Below are 16,061 nucleotides of genomic sequence, written 5' to 3' on the forward strand. Positions count from 1 at the left end.
ATCAGGGCTATGTCGTATTGTCTACTCTCCATGAGGTAGACAAGGTTAGCAGTTGCGGCTTTACTATGATGAAGATTGATTTGTAAGATTTTCAATTCCATTTATATAATAAAGTTTAAGTTCAACGCATTACTAACCTGTTTTCTCTCGTTGCTAATCAATCTAAGTTTGCACCTAGTGATCCCAACGCGTACCTTAAAGTCAGCCTTCCTCAGGAGTGGTAAAGATTTGTGACTCAATCTCACCACCACTTCGGTGCCATCATTCGTTCTTTCACACTTGACCCATTCCCATTCTCTGCTCAAGAGATCACTATATGATAAAGACAAGTGCAACCCCATTTTGCAAATTTGTTTAAACGTCAAAATTAATAAAACAATAAAAAACAAAGTAAGTAAGTGAGCGAGTGGAGGAAGCGAAAGGTAAATCAAAATATCGGCAGTGTTATAAATTTTGTTCTAGCGTTTTATTACTATCAATATACTTTCCTACTGATTCTTAAATATAATAACAAACAAATAACAATTTTTCTGCTCATAGGCACATTCTCAAAAACCACCCGGCCACCATTCACTAAGTTAAGGGAATACTGGACATCCATAGGTTCACCAACAACAGCAGCAACAACAAATTAAAAGATTTAGTTTATTTAATATTCATTTCAATATTTAATATTGTATTTATTGTAGTTTCTTTTGCTACAAGAACATTAAAATAAAAAAAAAAAATTTCAGTGAAAAAAATAATAGGTACAGGATTTTTTATAGGTTAGAATTGTAAAATATATTTGATACTCGAGTATCGATCGATGTCAAAATGCCGGACGTCATTCGTTCCGCCTTCGGCTCCGTTTTCTCGGAATGGAGATTTTCACCACACTAAAACATATGCAATCGACTTCGCGGTGATTATAATTTCTATACTAATTTGAGCCGCCTTCGGACCAGTGTCTGATCCAAAGTCGGACTCAGCTCCTCCTCAGTCGGAGCGGATTCGGACCGTGGTCGGACCTGTTTGCTTGATGGGATGCACAGTACACATAAAAAGGTAATATATTCCGAACTGACATTGGTTGCCAGATTGTCAAAACATGACACTTTGGCGACCAATGTCAGCTACCGAATTCTTAATTGTTTAAAATACCGACGAAAAACGCACAAAAACCGATAAACCACGCACACCACTAATTTTTAAAAAATTATTTACCATTTTCCGCGATGAAACACGAAGAAAATTAGTTATTTTTCAATTTATAATATTTTTAAATGACATTTTATAAATTAAAACAAAAACAAATTTCCTGTTTACTGCGATTGAAATATAAAAATTACAGGCCGACCTGACAGATTGGTGCCCATTTTTTGACAACGTTCGGAATATTACCTTATTATGTGTACTGTGGATGGGATGGATAGTTCACTAAACGTGTATGGCATAAACAAATAAGACTGGAAACTCGTGTCCGATGTGTGGTGAATGTCGGGAATCCATAAATGTGTGCGTGTTAACGTCACTTACCAACGTGGTGGCTTTCACATATATTCACAAACAACACTGTACACAAAAGGGTTTTGGAGGGAAAGACGTACGAAAGTTTCAAGTCTTGGTATTTTTTTGTTTATGGTGTATGGTATGTGTGTACATGGTACGAATGTACAATTGTACGAAGCTTGCATGTATCGAGACGAACGAGAACAAGCAAGCGCTCTTTGTGTGAATAGTTTTTGGTTCTCAGACAGAGAAGGTTATATAAATTGTGTTAGACAACAAAGAAAGGATTAAGGAAGAAGACAGACCATAAATGCTGCCCTTCAATCAAGAAAACGGAGTCCAGAAAAGACAGTCCGACCTCCGACCGAGAAAAGCGGGGTTGCACTCACACACTTGCAAGTTTTTGTGTATGAACACAAAGTCTAAGAGAATCGTGGTGAAAACTGAGAAAAGGAAAAAAAAGTAGACAGACATAGCCAACAAGAGCAAAAGCGTCATTTTGTTATTTTTTGTTGAAGTGTTTAGTCGCGTCGTATGTCGTGTCGTTGTTAATAAAATATAAGTATAATTATAAACAATTATATCAAACTATTAACAATATGGAAACAAAAAAAGGTATGTTGTATATATCGCTCAAAGTGTTTGGATTAAAGTGATGTGTTTCTGTTTGTGTTGTAGATGTAATCTCTAATGATGAAGAAAAAGGCAGAAGGTGAAACATGCGATTGGGCATCTAAAGAAACACCAACAACAGCAGCAACAACAAATAAAATAAAATGAAAAAAATGTATTGTATTTTATATTGTATATATTGTGAAAATTTCGTTTGCCAAAATTAAATTTAAAAAAAACAGTTTCAGTGAACAAAAAAAAAATAAATCTTGTTCTTTTTTGGTCGCAAATGCGAAACGTCATCCCTTTTTTGTCCCTCTTTCTAGTTGGTTTTCGCTGCTCCGACTCGGGTCCGACTTCGGCTCCGTTTTCTCGGAATGGAGATTTTCACCACACCAATACATATGCAATCGACTTCGCGGTGATTATAATTTCCATACTAATTTGAGCCGCCTTCGGACCAGTTTCTGATCCGTATTCGGACTCAGCTCCGCCGCAGGCGGAGCGGATCCGGACCGAGGTCGGACTTGTTTGCTTGAAGGGTGTGGCTGCAGAATAAATCAAAAGCAAACAGAAATAATCTGTATTTTATTATTTTTCAGAGATACACAAAAAAAACCATTTTCCTAAAATTGTTTTTGTAATTTGAATTTTGTTTGGAATAAATGTGAAAAGCAACAAAGTGATGAGATGAAAAACGAGGTGAGTTTCATTTATTTTGACAGTTCTATTTTTTTTCTCTGAATTTAAGGCCGTGTGTGAATTGCGTTGAATAGTTAAATCCGTGTTAAATTTTTGACACTATTGAGGTGAATACAAACTTTTCAGCAGTTAAAAATCTATTGGGCTCTGGGACCTGGTTAAATTTGAGTTAAATTTTTTTGCAGATGGATTTGTTTTGTTTTTTTTTTTCATTAAAAAGGAGTTTCATGGCACAAAAAATTTTAAACAATAATAATCCATGCAGCTGAAATTTTTTTTATTAACCTTGTTAAATTGTTTTATTATAAATGCGTGAAACGACCGACTTCATTGGATGTTTTTCAAAGACCAATCTTGTCCTGTCATTTAGGTGATCGCAAGCCCAAACATTCGCAGTGGATAATCTTCGGCACGTTTAAAGAGTCAGCATAGTTCAGCTATTGTATGATTGCACTTTGATTGACCCAAAACAATATCCGTATTATGATATCGAATTGGCAATCAAAGAGTACAACACAATTGAAGTGTACTGAGTTCAACGCACGACGATTTCCTCTGGTAGGTATAGGAGGAGATACAACATCCCTCCCCACCCGGAGAAAGAACTCACGATCAACCGGATTACAATCGACAAGATTAAATTATTTTTATTGAACAATTTCTTAAAAATACTTAACAAATAAAGTTTTATATTCTAGGAATTACTTTGTTTTTTTATTACATTACAATTGTTTCATTTTTTTTTTTTATTTTTATGTAAGAACGTTATTATCTTTTTATTTATCGAAGTGTGCTGAGTTCAACGCACGACGATTTTCTCTGGTAGGTATAGGAGGAGATACAACATCCCTCCCCACCCGAAGAAAGAACTCACGATCAACCGGATTACAATCGACAAGATTAAATTATTTTTATTGAACAATTTCTTAAAAATACTTAACAAATATAGTTTTATATTCTAGGAATTACTTTGTTTTTTTATTACTGTTAATTCGAAGCTTATTTCGAACTTGTATAAGATGATCAGATCACAGTGTAGCACTGTGACTGATGTATACTCACAGTGTAGCACTATGAGTATAAGTTGTTTGATAAATGTCAAGGTCCAAGTCAAACACCAAGATCTTGTAATTTTGTGATTTATTTGCTTGAGAATTCAAGTAAAAGACCAGAGTTCAGTTAAGTGACTGACCAATAATTTTTATTCAATCATTCATATTTATAGTTAAAAAAAAGCTTAGTCTACATATTTACAATCAATAACAAATATTCAAAAATAACAAAAAAAGAAAGATAATGAAAATAACACGAAGCGCGCGTGTGAGGAATTATATTACAAAAAAGTATTTAGAATTTAATTTGGGTTAACAACCCTTTTGCTGACTGTGCAGGAGGCATAGCAGTCAGTTGTATGAATTTATGCTTTTGCTGACTGTGCAGAAGGCATCGCAGTCAGTTGTATGAATTTATGCTATGAATAATTAAAAATTGATAATGAAGTTATGTTAATATGAATTTGAATTTAAACATCCTGCCCCGAGCTGATGATCCATGGGTTCATCAGAAAGAAAAGAAAAAAAATTTATTTAGAGAATGAAAAAAAAAAAAAAAATTTGAATCCTACACTGATATTGTGTAACTTGATGAACGTGGGGCTGGTATAGGTGGTGACGATTGTCTACGGCATGATGTCTTGATGAAGCATTTGCAAATAAGGAATCCAATTACTGCGAGTGTGATTAGTAATCCAAATGCACTCATTACTATGTGGGGTAGGTTATGGGTATGGATTTGGTTTGGCAGGGTAAGTTGTTGCAGCTTGATTTGTTCTCGGATCTCGTTAAGCTCTTGATTGAATGAGTTGGTGGCTGATGGGTTATATTGGATTGCTGCTAGCCGAAAAGCATCTTGGAATTGCACCTCATCAGTTAATCTGGTGTATGAAGATTGAACATTGTAAGAATGAATTTGTTGACCTTGAAGAGTTACGTGGTTGTTTTTAGCCACACAATTAGGTTGAAGCTTCAATATTCCATTTCCTTTTAATGCTATAAATGAAGTTTAAGAAATTAAAGTTTAAGAAATTAAGCATAGTTTCTTCTTTGACTGCAAATATCCATTGATTTAGTTCGGGAATTTTTGTCCACACTGAGCTGGTCTTGATTATGACTAACTCACATGCTGATAGATTTGAGTTATTGTTGAGTAAATTGATCTCGCACATGCTAAAATTTGCTCCCGATTGGTATACGGGATGAGTTTGCCTGCATAAAAAGTGGTCCCCATTAGTTGTGCTACACGCAGAAAGTTCTGTTTTAGTTATAGGATAGTAATGGTCGTGATGAGCACTTGCAGCTAAGAGTTGGATTGAGGGTTCTATGGTTACAAGAGTTTTATTTGTAACTGCCGGAATGGGAATCACCTCAAATGCTATGAATTCTTCTAATCCAAGTAATGGTAGCTCAATCTGAAAGATTATGTGATTTGAATTGATGTGTCCCTTGACAGTCATCAGCTTGTAGATCTGCACTAATTCGTCTGTTTCAACTGGAAACCGGAGACCTGATGTCAGATGATTTCTTATTTTACCCATTTCAGTCTTAAGTTGCTGATTTGTGATTAGCAGATGGTTGACTCGTCCTTGATGTGTGTCTGATAAAACGTCCGCAATAGATGTCTGCATTCTTTGTATGTTGATAATTATAAGTGTAGCGTGGGTGCACCATGATAGAAATAGTTCTTTTACCTTATCTTGATATAATTCTTCAGTAACATTATTTATGCGGTTAACTATTTGACCTAGTTGGATATCAAGTGCATGTTGCCTTTTAGCCATATCTTCTTGACTTAATTTCATAATGTTGATTGTTGAATCTTAGATCGAAGTGTGATTTTTAAGGAGTTTCATTAAATGTTCTTCGTTCGAATGGATTCCTTGCAGTTGCTGAGACATTTCATCAGCGTATTTTGAGTCAAGAACGCCAAAGAGGGAGTTCGCTATATTTCCAACAATGTCAATGGCAATACGCTTGGTTCTTCTTGTTGAGTATTTGGTTGATGGAACTAGATTGTCTTCTTCTAATTCGTGTTTAATTAATCGGAGTTGTTGAATTACTTGTGTGCAGAGCTCTTTGGAAGACAGTTGCTTGCAGAGATGTTCTAGTATAATAGTGCTGTTGTCTAATGCTTGGAATTCTTTATGATATGGTTCAAGGTAATAGTAAACTACAAGGTTCCATGTGTCGTGCACCAGACTTATCTTTCCGTGTCGCTGGAAATGAATTCCAGGGGCGGAATTGTTGAATCTTAGGAGCTCAACGTCACTGGCGAATATAGTTGGAAGAAGGAGACCGATTAACAATAAGGTTGTAAATAAGTTCGGGTTTGTCTACCGCGCCTTTCTTTGAGTTGGTGTTGTTTTTGAAGATTTTGATGAAGAGGGTTCATTAGCGTCAGCATCGTCATGTCTACGTTTTCGTTCGGATGATAGAGTGTCTGTCTGGGATTCGGATGGGGTTTCACTGTCTTCTACAAGTGGAGCAAGTTTGTGTATTGGACGCCGTAGAACGCCAGATTTTGTTCGTACATCTGCAACACGCACCAAACCGTCATTTCCGTGATGTAGCCTTTCAATTCTACCTAAAGGCCATTTCATGATGGGAGTATTGTCTTCCTTCATGATGACCACGGTGACCAATTTGATGTTTTCAGATTTTGCCTTCCATTTTGAACGATGTTGCAGTTGGTTTAAGTATTCTTGAGACCATCGATTCCAGAATTCTCTTTTTATGTGGGATACTAACTTCCATCTTGTACATAGACTTCCTTTAAAAGGTTCTGCTTTACTATCGACAACTGCCTTCAATGAGTCCCCAATTAAGAGGTGACCAGGTGTTAATACTGCCAGATCATTTGGATCGTTGGACATCGGTGTAAGAGGTCTTGAATTTAAAATTGCTTCTACTTCTGTAGTTACGGTGCAAATCTCTTCGTATGTTAATGAAGCTGTCGCAATTTTGCACTGTAGCAAGTGTTTTGCAGATTTGACAGCTGCCTCCCATAATCCTCCAAAATGTAGAGCTCGTGGTGGAATGAAATGAAAATCAGTTCCCTTGGCACTGCAGAATGTTGTTATTTTGTTTTGTGCTTGTTCTGCATAGATGGTTGTTTTGAGTTCTTGTAATTGATTTTTCGCAACAACAAAATTAGTGGCATTGTCGCAGAACAAGTTTGTGACATGGCCACGGCGACTCATAAATCTTCGCAAAGCTCCAAGAAAAGCATCTGTGGTTAAGTCACTCACAACTTCAATGTGAACAGCTTTTGTGGCGAAACGGCAAAATATGGATAAGTAACATTTTTGCGGTAGACTTCCTCTTGTTGGGTAATGTGCCCATAGTGGGCCGCAAAAATCCACTCCTGTTTTGATGAAGGGACGTGCTGGTTGCACTCTTGCTGCTGGTAGGTTGCCCATCATCTGAGAATACATTTGTGGTTTTGCTTTTATACAGGTTGTGCAATGCTGGATTATAGCTCGGGCAATGTTTTTGCCCTTTATTGGCCAAAATCGCTGTCTTGTGATTGACAGAAGGCCTTGTGGCCCAATATGGTTGTTGTTGAGGTGTAGCTCTGTCATTAGCATTTTAACAAATGGCTGTGAATATGGTAACAGCATCGTATGTTTGCTGTCATAGGGTAAATTAGATTCTTGAAGTCTGCCTCCAACTCGAAGAACACCATTTTCATCTAAAAACACTGCGAGTCCCTTCAAAGGACTTTCTTTTTCTAGTTCCTTATGTGCTTTAAGGAAACGTATATCCTTATGAAAACTATGAGTTTGCACTTCTTTGATGATAAATTGTAAAGAGATTTCCAGATCCGAGGCTGATAAGGGCCACGATTTTCTGCTCTCATTTTGGTTTTCTCTGATGGATTTTATTGTGAGTATACATTTTCCCGACTTGATTTATTTGGCATATCGAAGGCAGTAGGCTACTATCCTCTTAAGTTTGTTGAATGAATTGGAATGCTTAATCCCTTCAAATATGTCTTCTGTATTCTCATTATTCATGGTTACTAAAGCAATCTTTTTCTTCTCATCTCACCTTTTACACGTTTTGCAAGTTTGGCAGCTAAAAGTGCGGCACATAGTTCTAGACGCGGGATTGTCATAGATTTCATGCCAGATGCTGTTTTAGTGATTGGTGCCACTCGAGATTTCGAACAGAGTAACCGAACTATTACTGTTCCATCTTTGTTGATTGATCTGATGTAAACCGCAGCTCCGTAGGCCTTCCCTGAAGCATCTGCGAATGTATGAATTTGGAATGATGAGGGAATATGATGTCCAAAGACATGTCGAGGAACTTGAAATTTACTTAATTCGTGGAGACATTGGTAGTATTTGCTCCACCTGGTAAACATTTCTTCTGGAAGAGAGGCATCCCAGTCATATTTGAGTTCCCATATTTCTTGCAGAAAGAGCTTTGCGATAATCACGACTGGAGCGACTATTCCAAGTGGATCAAAAATTCGTGCTATTGCTGAGGCCACAGTACGCTTTGTGAACCTTTTTGTGGGTCTGCAATTAGTTTTTATGCAGAAGACATCAGACTTAGGCCGCCATATTAGACCAAGGGTTTTGATTGCCCCTTCATTGTTGTCATCGGAAAATGGAATTTCTTGATCTTCTAATGGAACGTTTGCAAGTAATTGCTGATTGTTGGAGCACCATTTTTTTAATTGGAACCCTCCCTCCCGCAACAATGCTAATAGTTGGGCTTGAATGTCTTTGGCTTCGAGTAAGCTGTCTGCGCCTGACATAACATCATCGACGTAAAAATCTTTAAGCAAAACTTGAGAGCCTAAAGGATAGAAGAGTGGTCTTCAGCTAAGGCTTGGAGGCATCTTGTGGCGAGATAAGGAGCTGAAGTAGTTCCATATGTAACAGTGCAGAGCTTATAGCATTTTAAGGCTTGGGTTGGCTTGGGTCGCCACCATATTAACTGGAAGTTTTGATCTTCTTCTCTTACGCGTATTTGTCGATACATTTTTTGAATGTCGGCCTTAATGACGAATTTTGGCAATCGAAATCGCAGTAATATGGTGAACAACGTATCTTGAATAGTTGGTCCGGCATACAGAATGTCATTAAGGGACAGATTTGATGATGTCTTCGCCGAGGCGTCAAAAACGACTCTTAGTTTTGTGCTACTGCTGTCTGGTTTCAGGACGCAAAAATGAGGCAGAAAATAATGTGGCGTTTGAATCGTTTTTGGATCAATCTCAACCATATGCCCTTATTGGATGTACTCGTTCATGAATTCAATGTATTAATCGTATAATACTTGGTTTCGTTTTAACTTATGCTCCAATTCATGGAATCGGCTCAATGCTATATCACTAGACGCTCCTAGTTTCTCTGTGGTGTCTGCAAATGGTAGGTTGACAACGAACATTCCAGCCGTATCTCTTGAAGTTGATCGGTTAAAATATTCTTCACATCTGTCTTCTGCAATGGTACGTTTTGATGTGGAGTAAGGTAATTCTTCTAACTTCCAAAATTTGCTAATGGATTGTTCAAGAGATGCTTCTTCGGCCGTGTATATTCCGCATGTGCTGGTTATTGGCGACTCTTCATTAACCTTGCCAGTGACAATCCACCCTAATAACGTATTTTGTAATAGTGGAAGATTTCTTCCTAACTTAATGTGCCCAACACAGAGCAGTTGGTGGAAAAACTCAGCTCCTATAAGCAGGTCAATGTGACCTGGCTGATGGAAATGGGGGTCGGCTAATTTTATGTTGTCGGGAATGTTCCACGCAGTTATCTCAAATGCTTTTGTGGGCTGAGGAGCGACTATTTGATGCAACACGACTGCTTCCAGTCTGGTGGTGAAGTTAGTAGTAGTAGAATGCAAACTTATATTTGCTCTACGTTGTGAATCTTTTGTGGATTTTCCGACCCCTTGAATGATCATGGGGCGAAAAGATAACGGAATATTTAGTTTCCGAATCATTCGTTCTGATATAATGTTGATTTGTGAACCAGAATCCAAAATTGCACGGCAGTTAATAGAAGAACCGTCTTGGCCAGCTAACTTGATGATGACTGTACTCAGAAACACGTAGCCATTCTTCTTGTTTTTGCTTAAGGCTGCTAAAACCGAGTTTTCACTCCCAGATATATTATCTGTTTCTGGTTTTGACGTCAAGAGAATTTGCTGATTGTCAGAATTTGATGTTGAGGGACCCAATTTTGGTTGAGCTACTGTTGACAAGTGGACCAACGAGTTGTGTTTTTTTGAACACTTTACACAACCTCGTAGCTGGCAGTTGTAAGAGGTGTGTCCAGATTGGAGACAGTTGACACATAGATTGTTTTTTCTTACGTGACTTAGCCTGTCTGAAGGTGTAATGTTTAAAAAAGTGCGGCACGCGAATAACGGATGCTGAGCTTTACACATTGAGCAACTTTTCTTTTGCGTGGTAATAGAGGTTGTTGCTTTGTTGTAACTCATATTTTGTCTTCTTTCGGTATCTTCTCTCTTAAGGCCTTTAACCCCAATTGCTTCTGATGACTGAAAACGAGTTTCTAAGAATCTCAGAAAATTTTTCATTGTTTGTACATCTTTAGGATTGCTCAAAGATTGCTCATATAGTGTAAGAGTTGATCTGTCTAGCTTCTTCGTAAGTATGTGAAGAAGCATTGGGACCCAAGTATCAATTTCTATCCCAAGATTGCGAAGACCATGCATACACTCTTGAATTGTGTCATGTAGACCTTTTACTGCTGAAGCCGACGCCGATTCTGAGGAGTGACTTGATTGTGATAGTAGTCGGTTGAGGAGAGCGGACACCTGCAGTCTGGGGTTGTTGTACCGTTCTTGGAGTAACTTCCATGCTGACATGTAGTTGTCATCAGAGAGACCCACATGTCTGATTACGCGTTCAGCTTCTCCAGTTAAATTTGTTTTAAGATAGAACATTTTTTCACAGTTAGACATTGATCGCTTGTCTACCATTTCATTGAAAAGGTCATGAAATTGAGACCATTTTAAATAATCCCCATCGACTTTAGGTAGAACAATTTTTGGCAGACTCATTTTTGTAACCGTATTATTTGTTGTTCTTTGATCTACCAAAGTGTCTTGCTGTTGTGCAAGCTTGATTAAGGCACTCTGTACCTCTTGCTCCAAACTTATGTATCTGGCTGAGTCGTAGCCGATGCTCTTTGGGTCTTCTGAGCATTCCCAAATTGAGTTATGGATGTCCTCAATTTGCATCCAATGTCGTTGGATGGTTTTTTCTTGGAGCTCATAGAAATGTTTTGACTCATTTGATGAGTCTGCGGTAGCTAAAGCTCTTTGCATGGAGATGATAGCCTCTTATCAACCGCGTCATATCATGCATGTCGTATGACGTCTGGCTCGACTGAACGTAAACCTCTGCTTTGGAAGGTTTGTGGACGTCCGTCTTAGTTGTCTCAAGAGTTTTTAAATTAGAATTAAACTCTTCTCTATATTTTTCATAGATTTCCTTTACAGAGTGATAGTAATTCTTTGTATAATACGGATGAGCTTATTCTGTTGGAAACTCATCCCATATTATTGAATCTGTTGATTCAAATTTGCTCCATAGCTCGTCTATGGTAGCTATCAACTTTTGATAATACGGAATTGTTTTCCGTACCTGACCATCTTTTTTGTAGTTGGAGATGACCCTTTGGATAGAGTCTCCAACATCTTTTTGCATAATCGCCTTTTCTTCCATGATAGAATATGATTCGACGTTTAAATAAAAGGATTACCCCTTACCTCTGGTGGGGGGAAGCAATCGCTGATATGATTGTAGTTTTTTTTTTTTTCCAAGTTGCCCCTTACCGCTTGTGTGGGGAGACAATCGCTGATATGACTGTAGTATTACGAGATAGCCCCTTACCTCTGGTGGGGGGAAGCAATCACGTCGGGGTCACCAAATGTTAATTCGAAGCTTCTTTCGAACTTGTATAAGATGATCAGATCACAGTGTAGCACTGTGACTGATGTATACTCACAGTGTAGCACTATGAGTATAAGTTGTTTGATTAATGTCAAGGTCCAGGTGAAACACCAAGATCTTGTAATTTTGTGATTTATTCGCTTGAGAATTCAAGTAAAAGACCAGAGTTCAGTTAAGTGACTGACCAATAAAATTTATTCAATCATTCATATTTATAGTTAAAAAAAAGCTTAGTCTACATATTTACAATCAATAACAAATATTCAAAAATAACAAAAAAAAAAATAAGTAAATGAAAATAACACGAAGCGCGCGTGTGAGGAATTATATTACAAAAAAGTATTTAGGATTTAATTTGGGTTAACAACCCTTTTGCTGACTGTGCAGAAGGCATAGCAGTCAGTTGTATGAATTTATGCTATGAATAATTAAAAATTGATAATGAAGTTACGTTAATATGAATTTGAATTTAAACAATTACATTACAATTGTTTCATTTTTTTCTTTTATTTTTATGTAGGAACGTTATTATCTTTTTATTTAAGAACATTATTATTAACAGCATTATATTTAAAAATAGGTTTAATTTTGTTTTTGTTTTCAATTCATTCTTATATATTGTATTATAATTTTTCTTTTATATATAAAGATAACCCTTTTTTTATGTAAGCAATACATTTTTCTGAGGTGATGGACAGTATGTTTTTATTTATATTTTTGGGCAAATAGAACAAAACGTTATATTTGTATAAAAGTGTAATTAACAGTTTTAAGACTTTTATCCTTTTATTTGATCTCATTTTTACAATTCCTTATTTAATTATTATTTATTAATTATTTTGTTTTCTCTTTTTCTTACTACATTATACATTACAAAATAAGTTTTTTAAACTCGGGCAAACGTATCGATTTCCTTGTTGCAGCTGTACGATCTGGCAGGGCATCCATCTCGACGGCATTTATCTTGACGACATGGGATATCTCTGGGACAACGTTTGTTACATTAGTTGTTATGACTGGGTATTTTGGCGGTGCTTGCAATCGAACTTCTTGAGAGGTACCATTTAAACAATACGAGTGCTAATATGAGAACACTGATGGACACAAGAGAATATCGATGGACGTCGACTTCCAATCGCTGACTGTTTACACGCTTTCTGTTTTCGACCTGATTTGCTTCTTGTAGATCTTCTAACGACTTCTTCCCCTCTTTCAAACTCGCAATCATATCGCTATTACTACCTTAGGATAGTGGTGGTGGTTTCGAAAAGGTCCTCACTGTAAGATTGGCATATCTTTCCCTTAGTAGTTCAATAAGATCCGAATGGTTCACTCTCGGTTGATGGATCTTAAGCTTTGAACTCCAAACCTGCTCGTATGGTATACGCAATTCTTTCGTATTTATTTCACAAGGATGTAGAATGTGCAGAATTCCGAATCCTTTGCGCTCTGGAGCGTACAGTTCCACATCGCAATTAAAATTGAGAGCAATCGATTCTCTTACATTAAAAAGCCATTGGTTCTTCGTTGACATCTTCGTGATTACCCCCTTTGTAGTTGGTGAAGCGACGTATTTGCAGTTCGTTTTTGAGGTAGCAGAATGTTGCAACAGCTCTACTAGGCACTCGGAGCTTCCACTGGTATGTATAGGTTTTTGGTGTTGACATACCTTTATCGTTATTGAGGAATTGAAAGGGACCTCGGAACATTGCATCAACTCTGTACGCGACATGGTGACAAATAAGGTATGATCGTCTGCTTCTGCGATGTATTCAGTCTTAACGTCCAAAACCAAGTCCCAATGGTGATCGAATTTTGTTCGCACTGGGTATACCTTGAACAAGGAAAACATGGTGGCTTCAGGTAGCGGAACAGTAATCTTTAAAACGATTGAGTCTCTTTGTGGATAGGTCAACAGCCGAACAACTTGGAACAACGCGGCTGGATTAAGAGCCATTCTTTCATACTTAAAATTCTTCAGAACTGATGATATATTGTTTGCGTCCAAAATAAAAGGATTGAAGCTTATTTTGGTACAAATCGTTAAAAATTGATAGCTCAGTTGTTTGGCGACTTTGGACTTCAAGTAGCTTAGAAGTAACTAATGAGATCATTTCGTTAATCTCCAGTTTCAATTTCGTCGCAGCTAACTCTTTGATTGTAGTCGTCGCGAAATTTTCCATATCCGTGGTGAAGTTTTCGAAACTATTTCCAATTTTTTCCACTAATGTTTTAATAGGTTGACTGAGCCTATCAAAATTGGAATTTGCCACCGTTATCTGTTTCTTAATCAAATTGAACGTTTCATTTTCGTTGGTATCCAAGTTGCTTGGATGGTCATAAATCTTATCGGAATCCTCCTTGTCCATAGTTCTATAGCTCTCTTATTTCCTCGGTGAGAGACCATATGCTTTAGTCGCATGTTGTTTTGCCGAAGGTTGTAAATGATAGCTTCCAACTCGATCGTTCTCTTGTTGCAATTTATTTGGAATTTTGATTGTAGAGGAACGCACAGCTGTTTGATCTTAGCGTCACACTTGTTTACAAAATCGAGAACTTCAGAAAAATCCATGGGTGTTATTTTCGTGAATATGGTCCATTTATTGTTAAAAAAGACAGCATTCCCAATGCCTTCAAATAGTGCCGGAGTTAAAGTAATGTTTTCTATTTGATAAGGAGCTGATGTTGTTGTTGTGTGGGATGTTGAGACGTTCGGTGTGTTTGCCACGAGAAAAATAAAGATTAGTTTATACATTAAAGCAACATTTAAAAGTGTTTGTTTAATATTAAGTATTGAATACATTTTTCTTCTATCACTTTTTTTTTGTATAACAGGAATAGTCTAACTTTTTGTTCTATTTGTTTTTTTTTTTTTCTTTGAATTTAGTGAATTGAAATTTATAAATTTAATGTAAGAAAAAGAAACAATAAATAATTTATATATGGTTAACAAAAAAAATTAAAATGATTATTTTTATCAGTCAGTCAACAATCTAGAAATAAAAGAAATCAAATTTAACCATTACAATAAGCCTTAAGTTGGTTGTTGTGTACCCTTTTGATTTTCCTACCTACTCGAATATTGGTATTTACAATATCATTTACAGACGCCACCTCGTAGGGACCTACCCAAATAGGGGAGAACTTATTTTTCCTAGTTGGATTTTTAAGCATGACTTTTGCTCCAACTGCAAACGAAACAGGGTTGGTTGGTGGACGGTCGTATTGGTGTTTCGATTTTTGCTTGGCCAGTTCCAGATTCTTTCTTGCAAGTTCATGAGTATTCTGCAGTTAATGTTGAAGAAGTTTCGGATAGTCTTCATCATTATACAGAGGTTTAGGTTTAATCTTTAAATTTGTCGGCATCTCGAACTCGAAACCAAACAAGCTCTTCGTTGGTGTCAGTTTAGTGGTGGTATGCACCGTGTTGTTGTGGACATGCATTGCCTGTCTCAGCCACTGGTCCCAACACTGATCATCATTGTCAACAAAACTCCTTAGATATTCCGCTAAGGGTCTGTGACTGCGTTCAAGTGAACCGTTGGCCTGTGGATTATAGGCGGTAGTGTGGATCTTTTTAACTCCCAGAAGCTTACAAGTTTCGGAAAAAAGCTTCGAAGTAAAATTTGTTCCGTTATCTGTGACTCGAAATTTGGGTATACAGAACCTTGTTACAATCTGTTCGTAAAAAGCTCTTGCTACAGAGCTCTTGCTACAGTGATGCTCAACATCAGGAATTGCCACACAGGTCATATACTTCGTCAAGTCGTCCTGGAATGCTAAAATGTATCTATTACCGGAATACGTCAGTAGAAGAACACCGACCATGTCCATGTATACCTTTTCGAACGGAAAACATGGGGTATCTGTCAATACCATTGGCATTCTGGTCATTTTCCCTGACTTATTTTTTTGGCATTTGTCACAATTCCTGATGTAATTTGCAATGTAATTTTTCATCCCTTTCCATCTAAACTGACGATGAATCCGTGCAAAATTTTTTGTCATCCCTTGATGCCCTCCTAGTGGGGAGTTGTGGAAATCGCGAAGAACTGTGTGTATGTCTTGAGGATTTTCTAGAATTTGAAAGTCATTTCTATTTCCTCGATTGTTCTTACCTTTCTTACTATTTTGTGTTACAATGTCGTTTTCAATACTTATGTTGTTTTTAATACTAGGAACTTCCCTATTCTGTTTGGCCTTACTCCTTGTCTGAACAATTTTGATACAATCATTCCCTTCAAGCAAGAAAACGG

At 37.1% G+C, this 16,061-nt stretch overlaps 1 protein-coding gene across 1 annotated transcript; it reads right to left on the minus strand.

Annotated features, from left to right (window-relative positions):
- Positions 1-9,137: 9,137 nt before the first annotated feature.
- Positions 9,138-11,177, minus strand: LOC129906031 (uncharacterized). The gene has a single exon (XM_055981658.1). It carries the CDS (start codon positions 11,175-11,177, stop codon positions 9,138-9,140), a length of 2,040 nt encoding a protein of 679 aa, XP_055837633.1.
- Positions 11,178-16,061: the final 4,884 nt, after the last annotated feature.

This window comes from Episyrphus balteatus, chromosome 1, assembly GCF_945859705.1.
Source record: "Episyrphus balteatus chromosome 1, idEpiBalt1.1, whole genome shotgun sequence".
Taxonomy (NCBI): Eukaryota; Metazoa; Arthropoda; class Insecta; order Diptera; family Syrphidae; genus Episyrphus; species Episyrphus balteatus.

Bases quoted from the DNA above. Each gene is read 5' to 3' on its own strand.
- LOC129906031 (XM_055981658.1), bottom strand. From the start codon at position 11,177: ATGCAAAGAGCTTTAGCTACCGCAGACTCATCAAATGAGTCAAAACAT.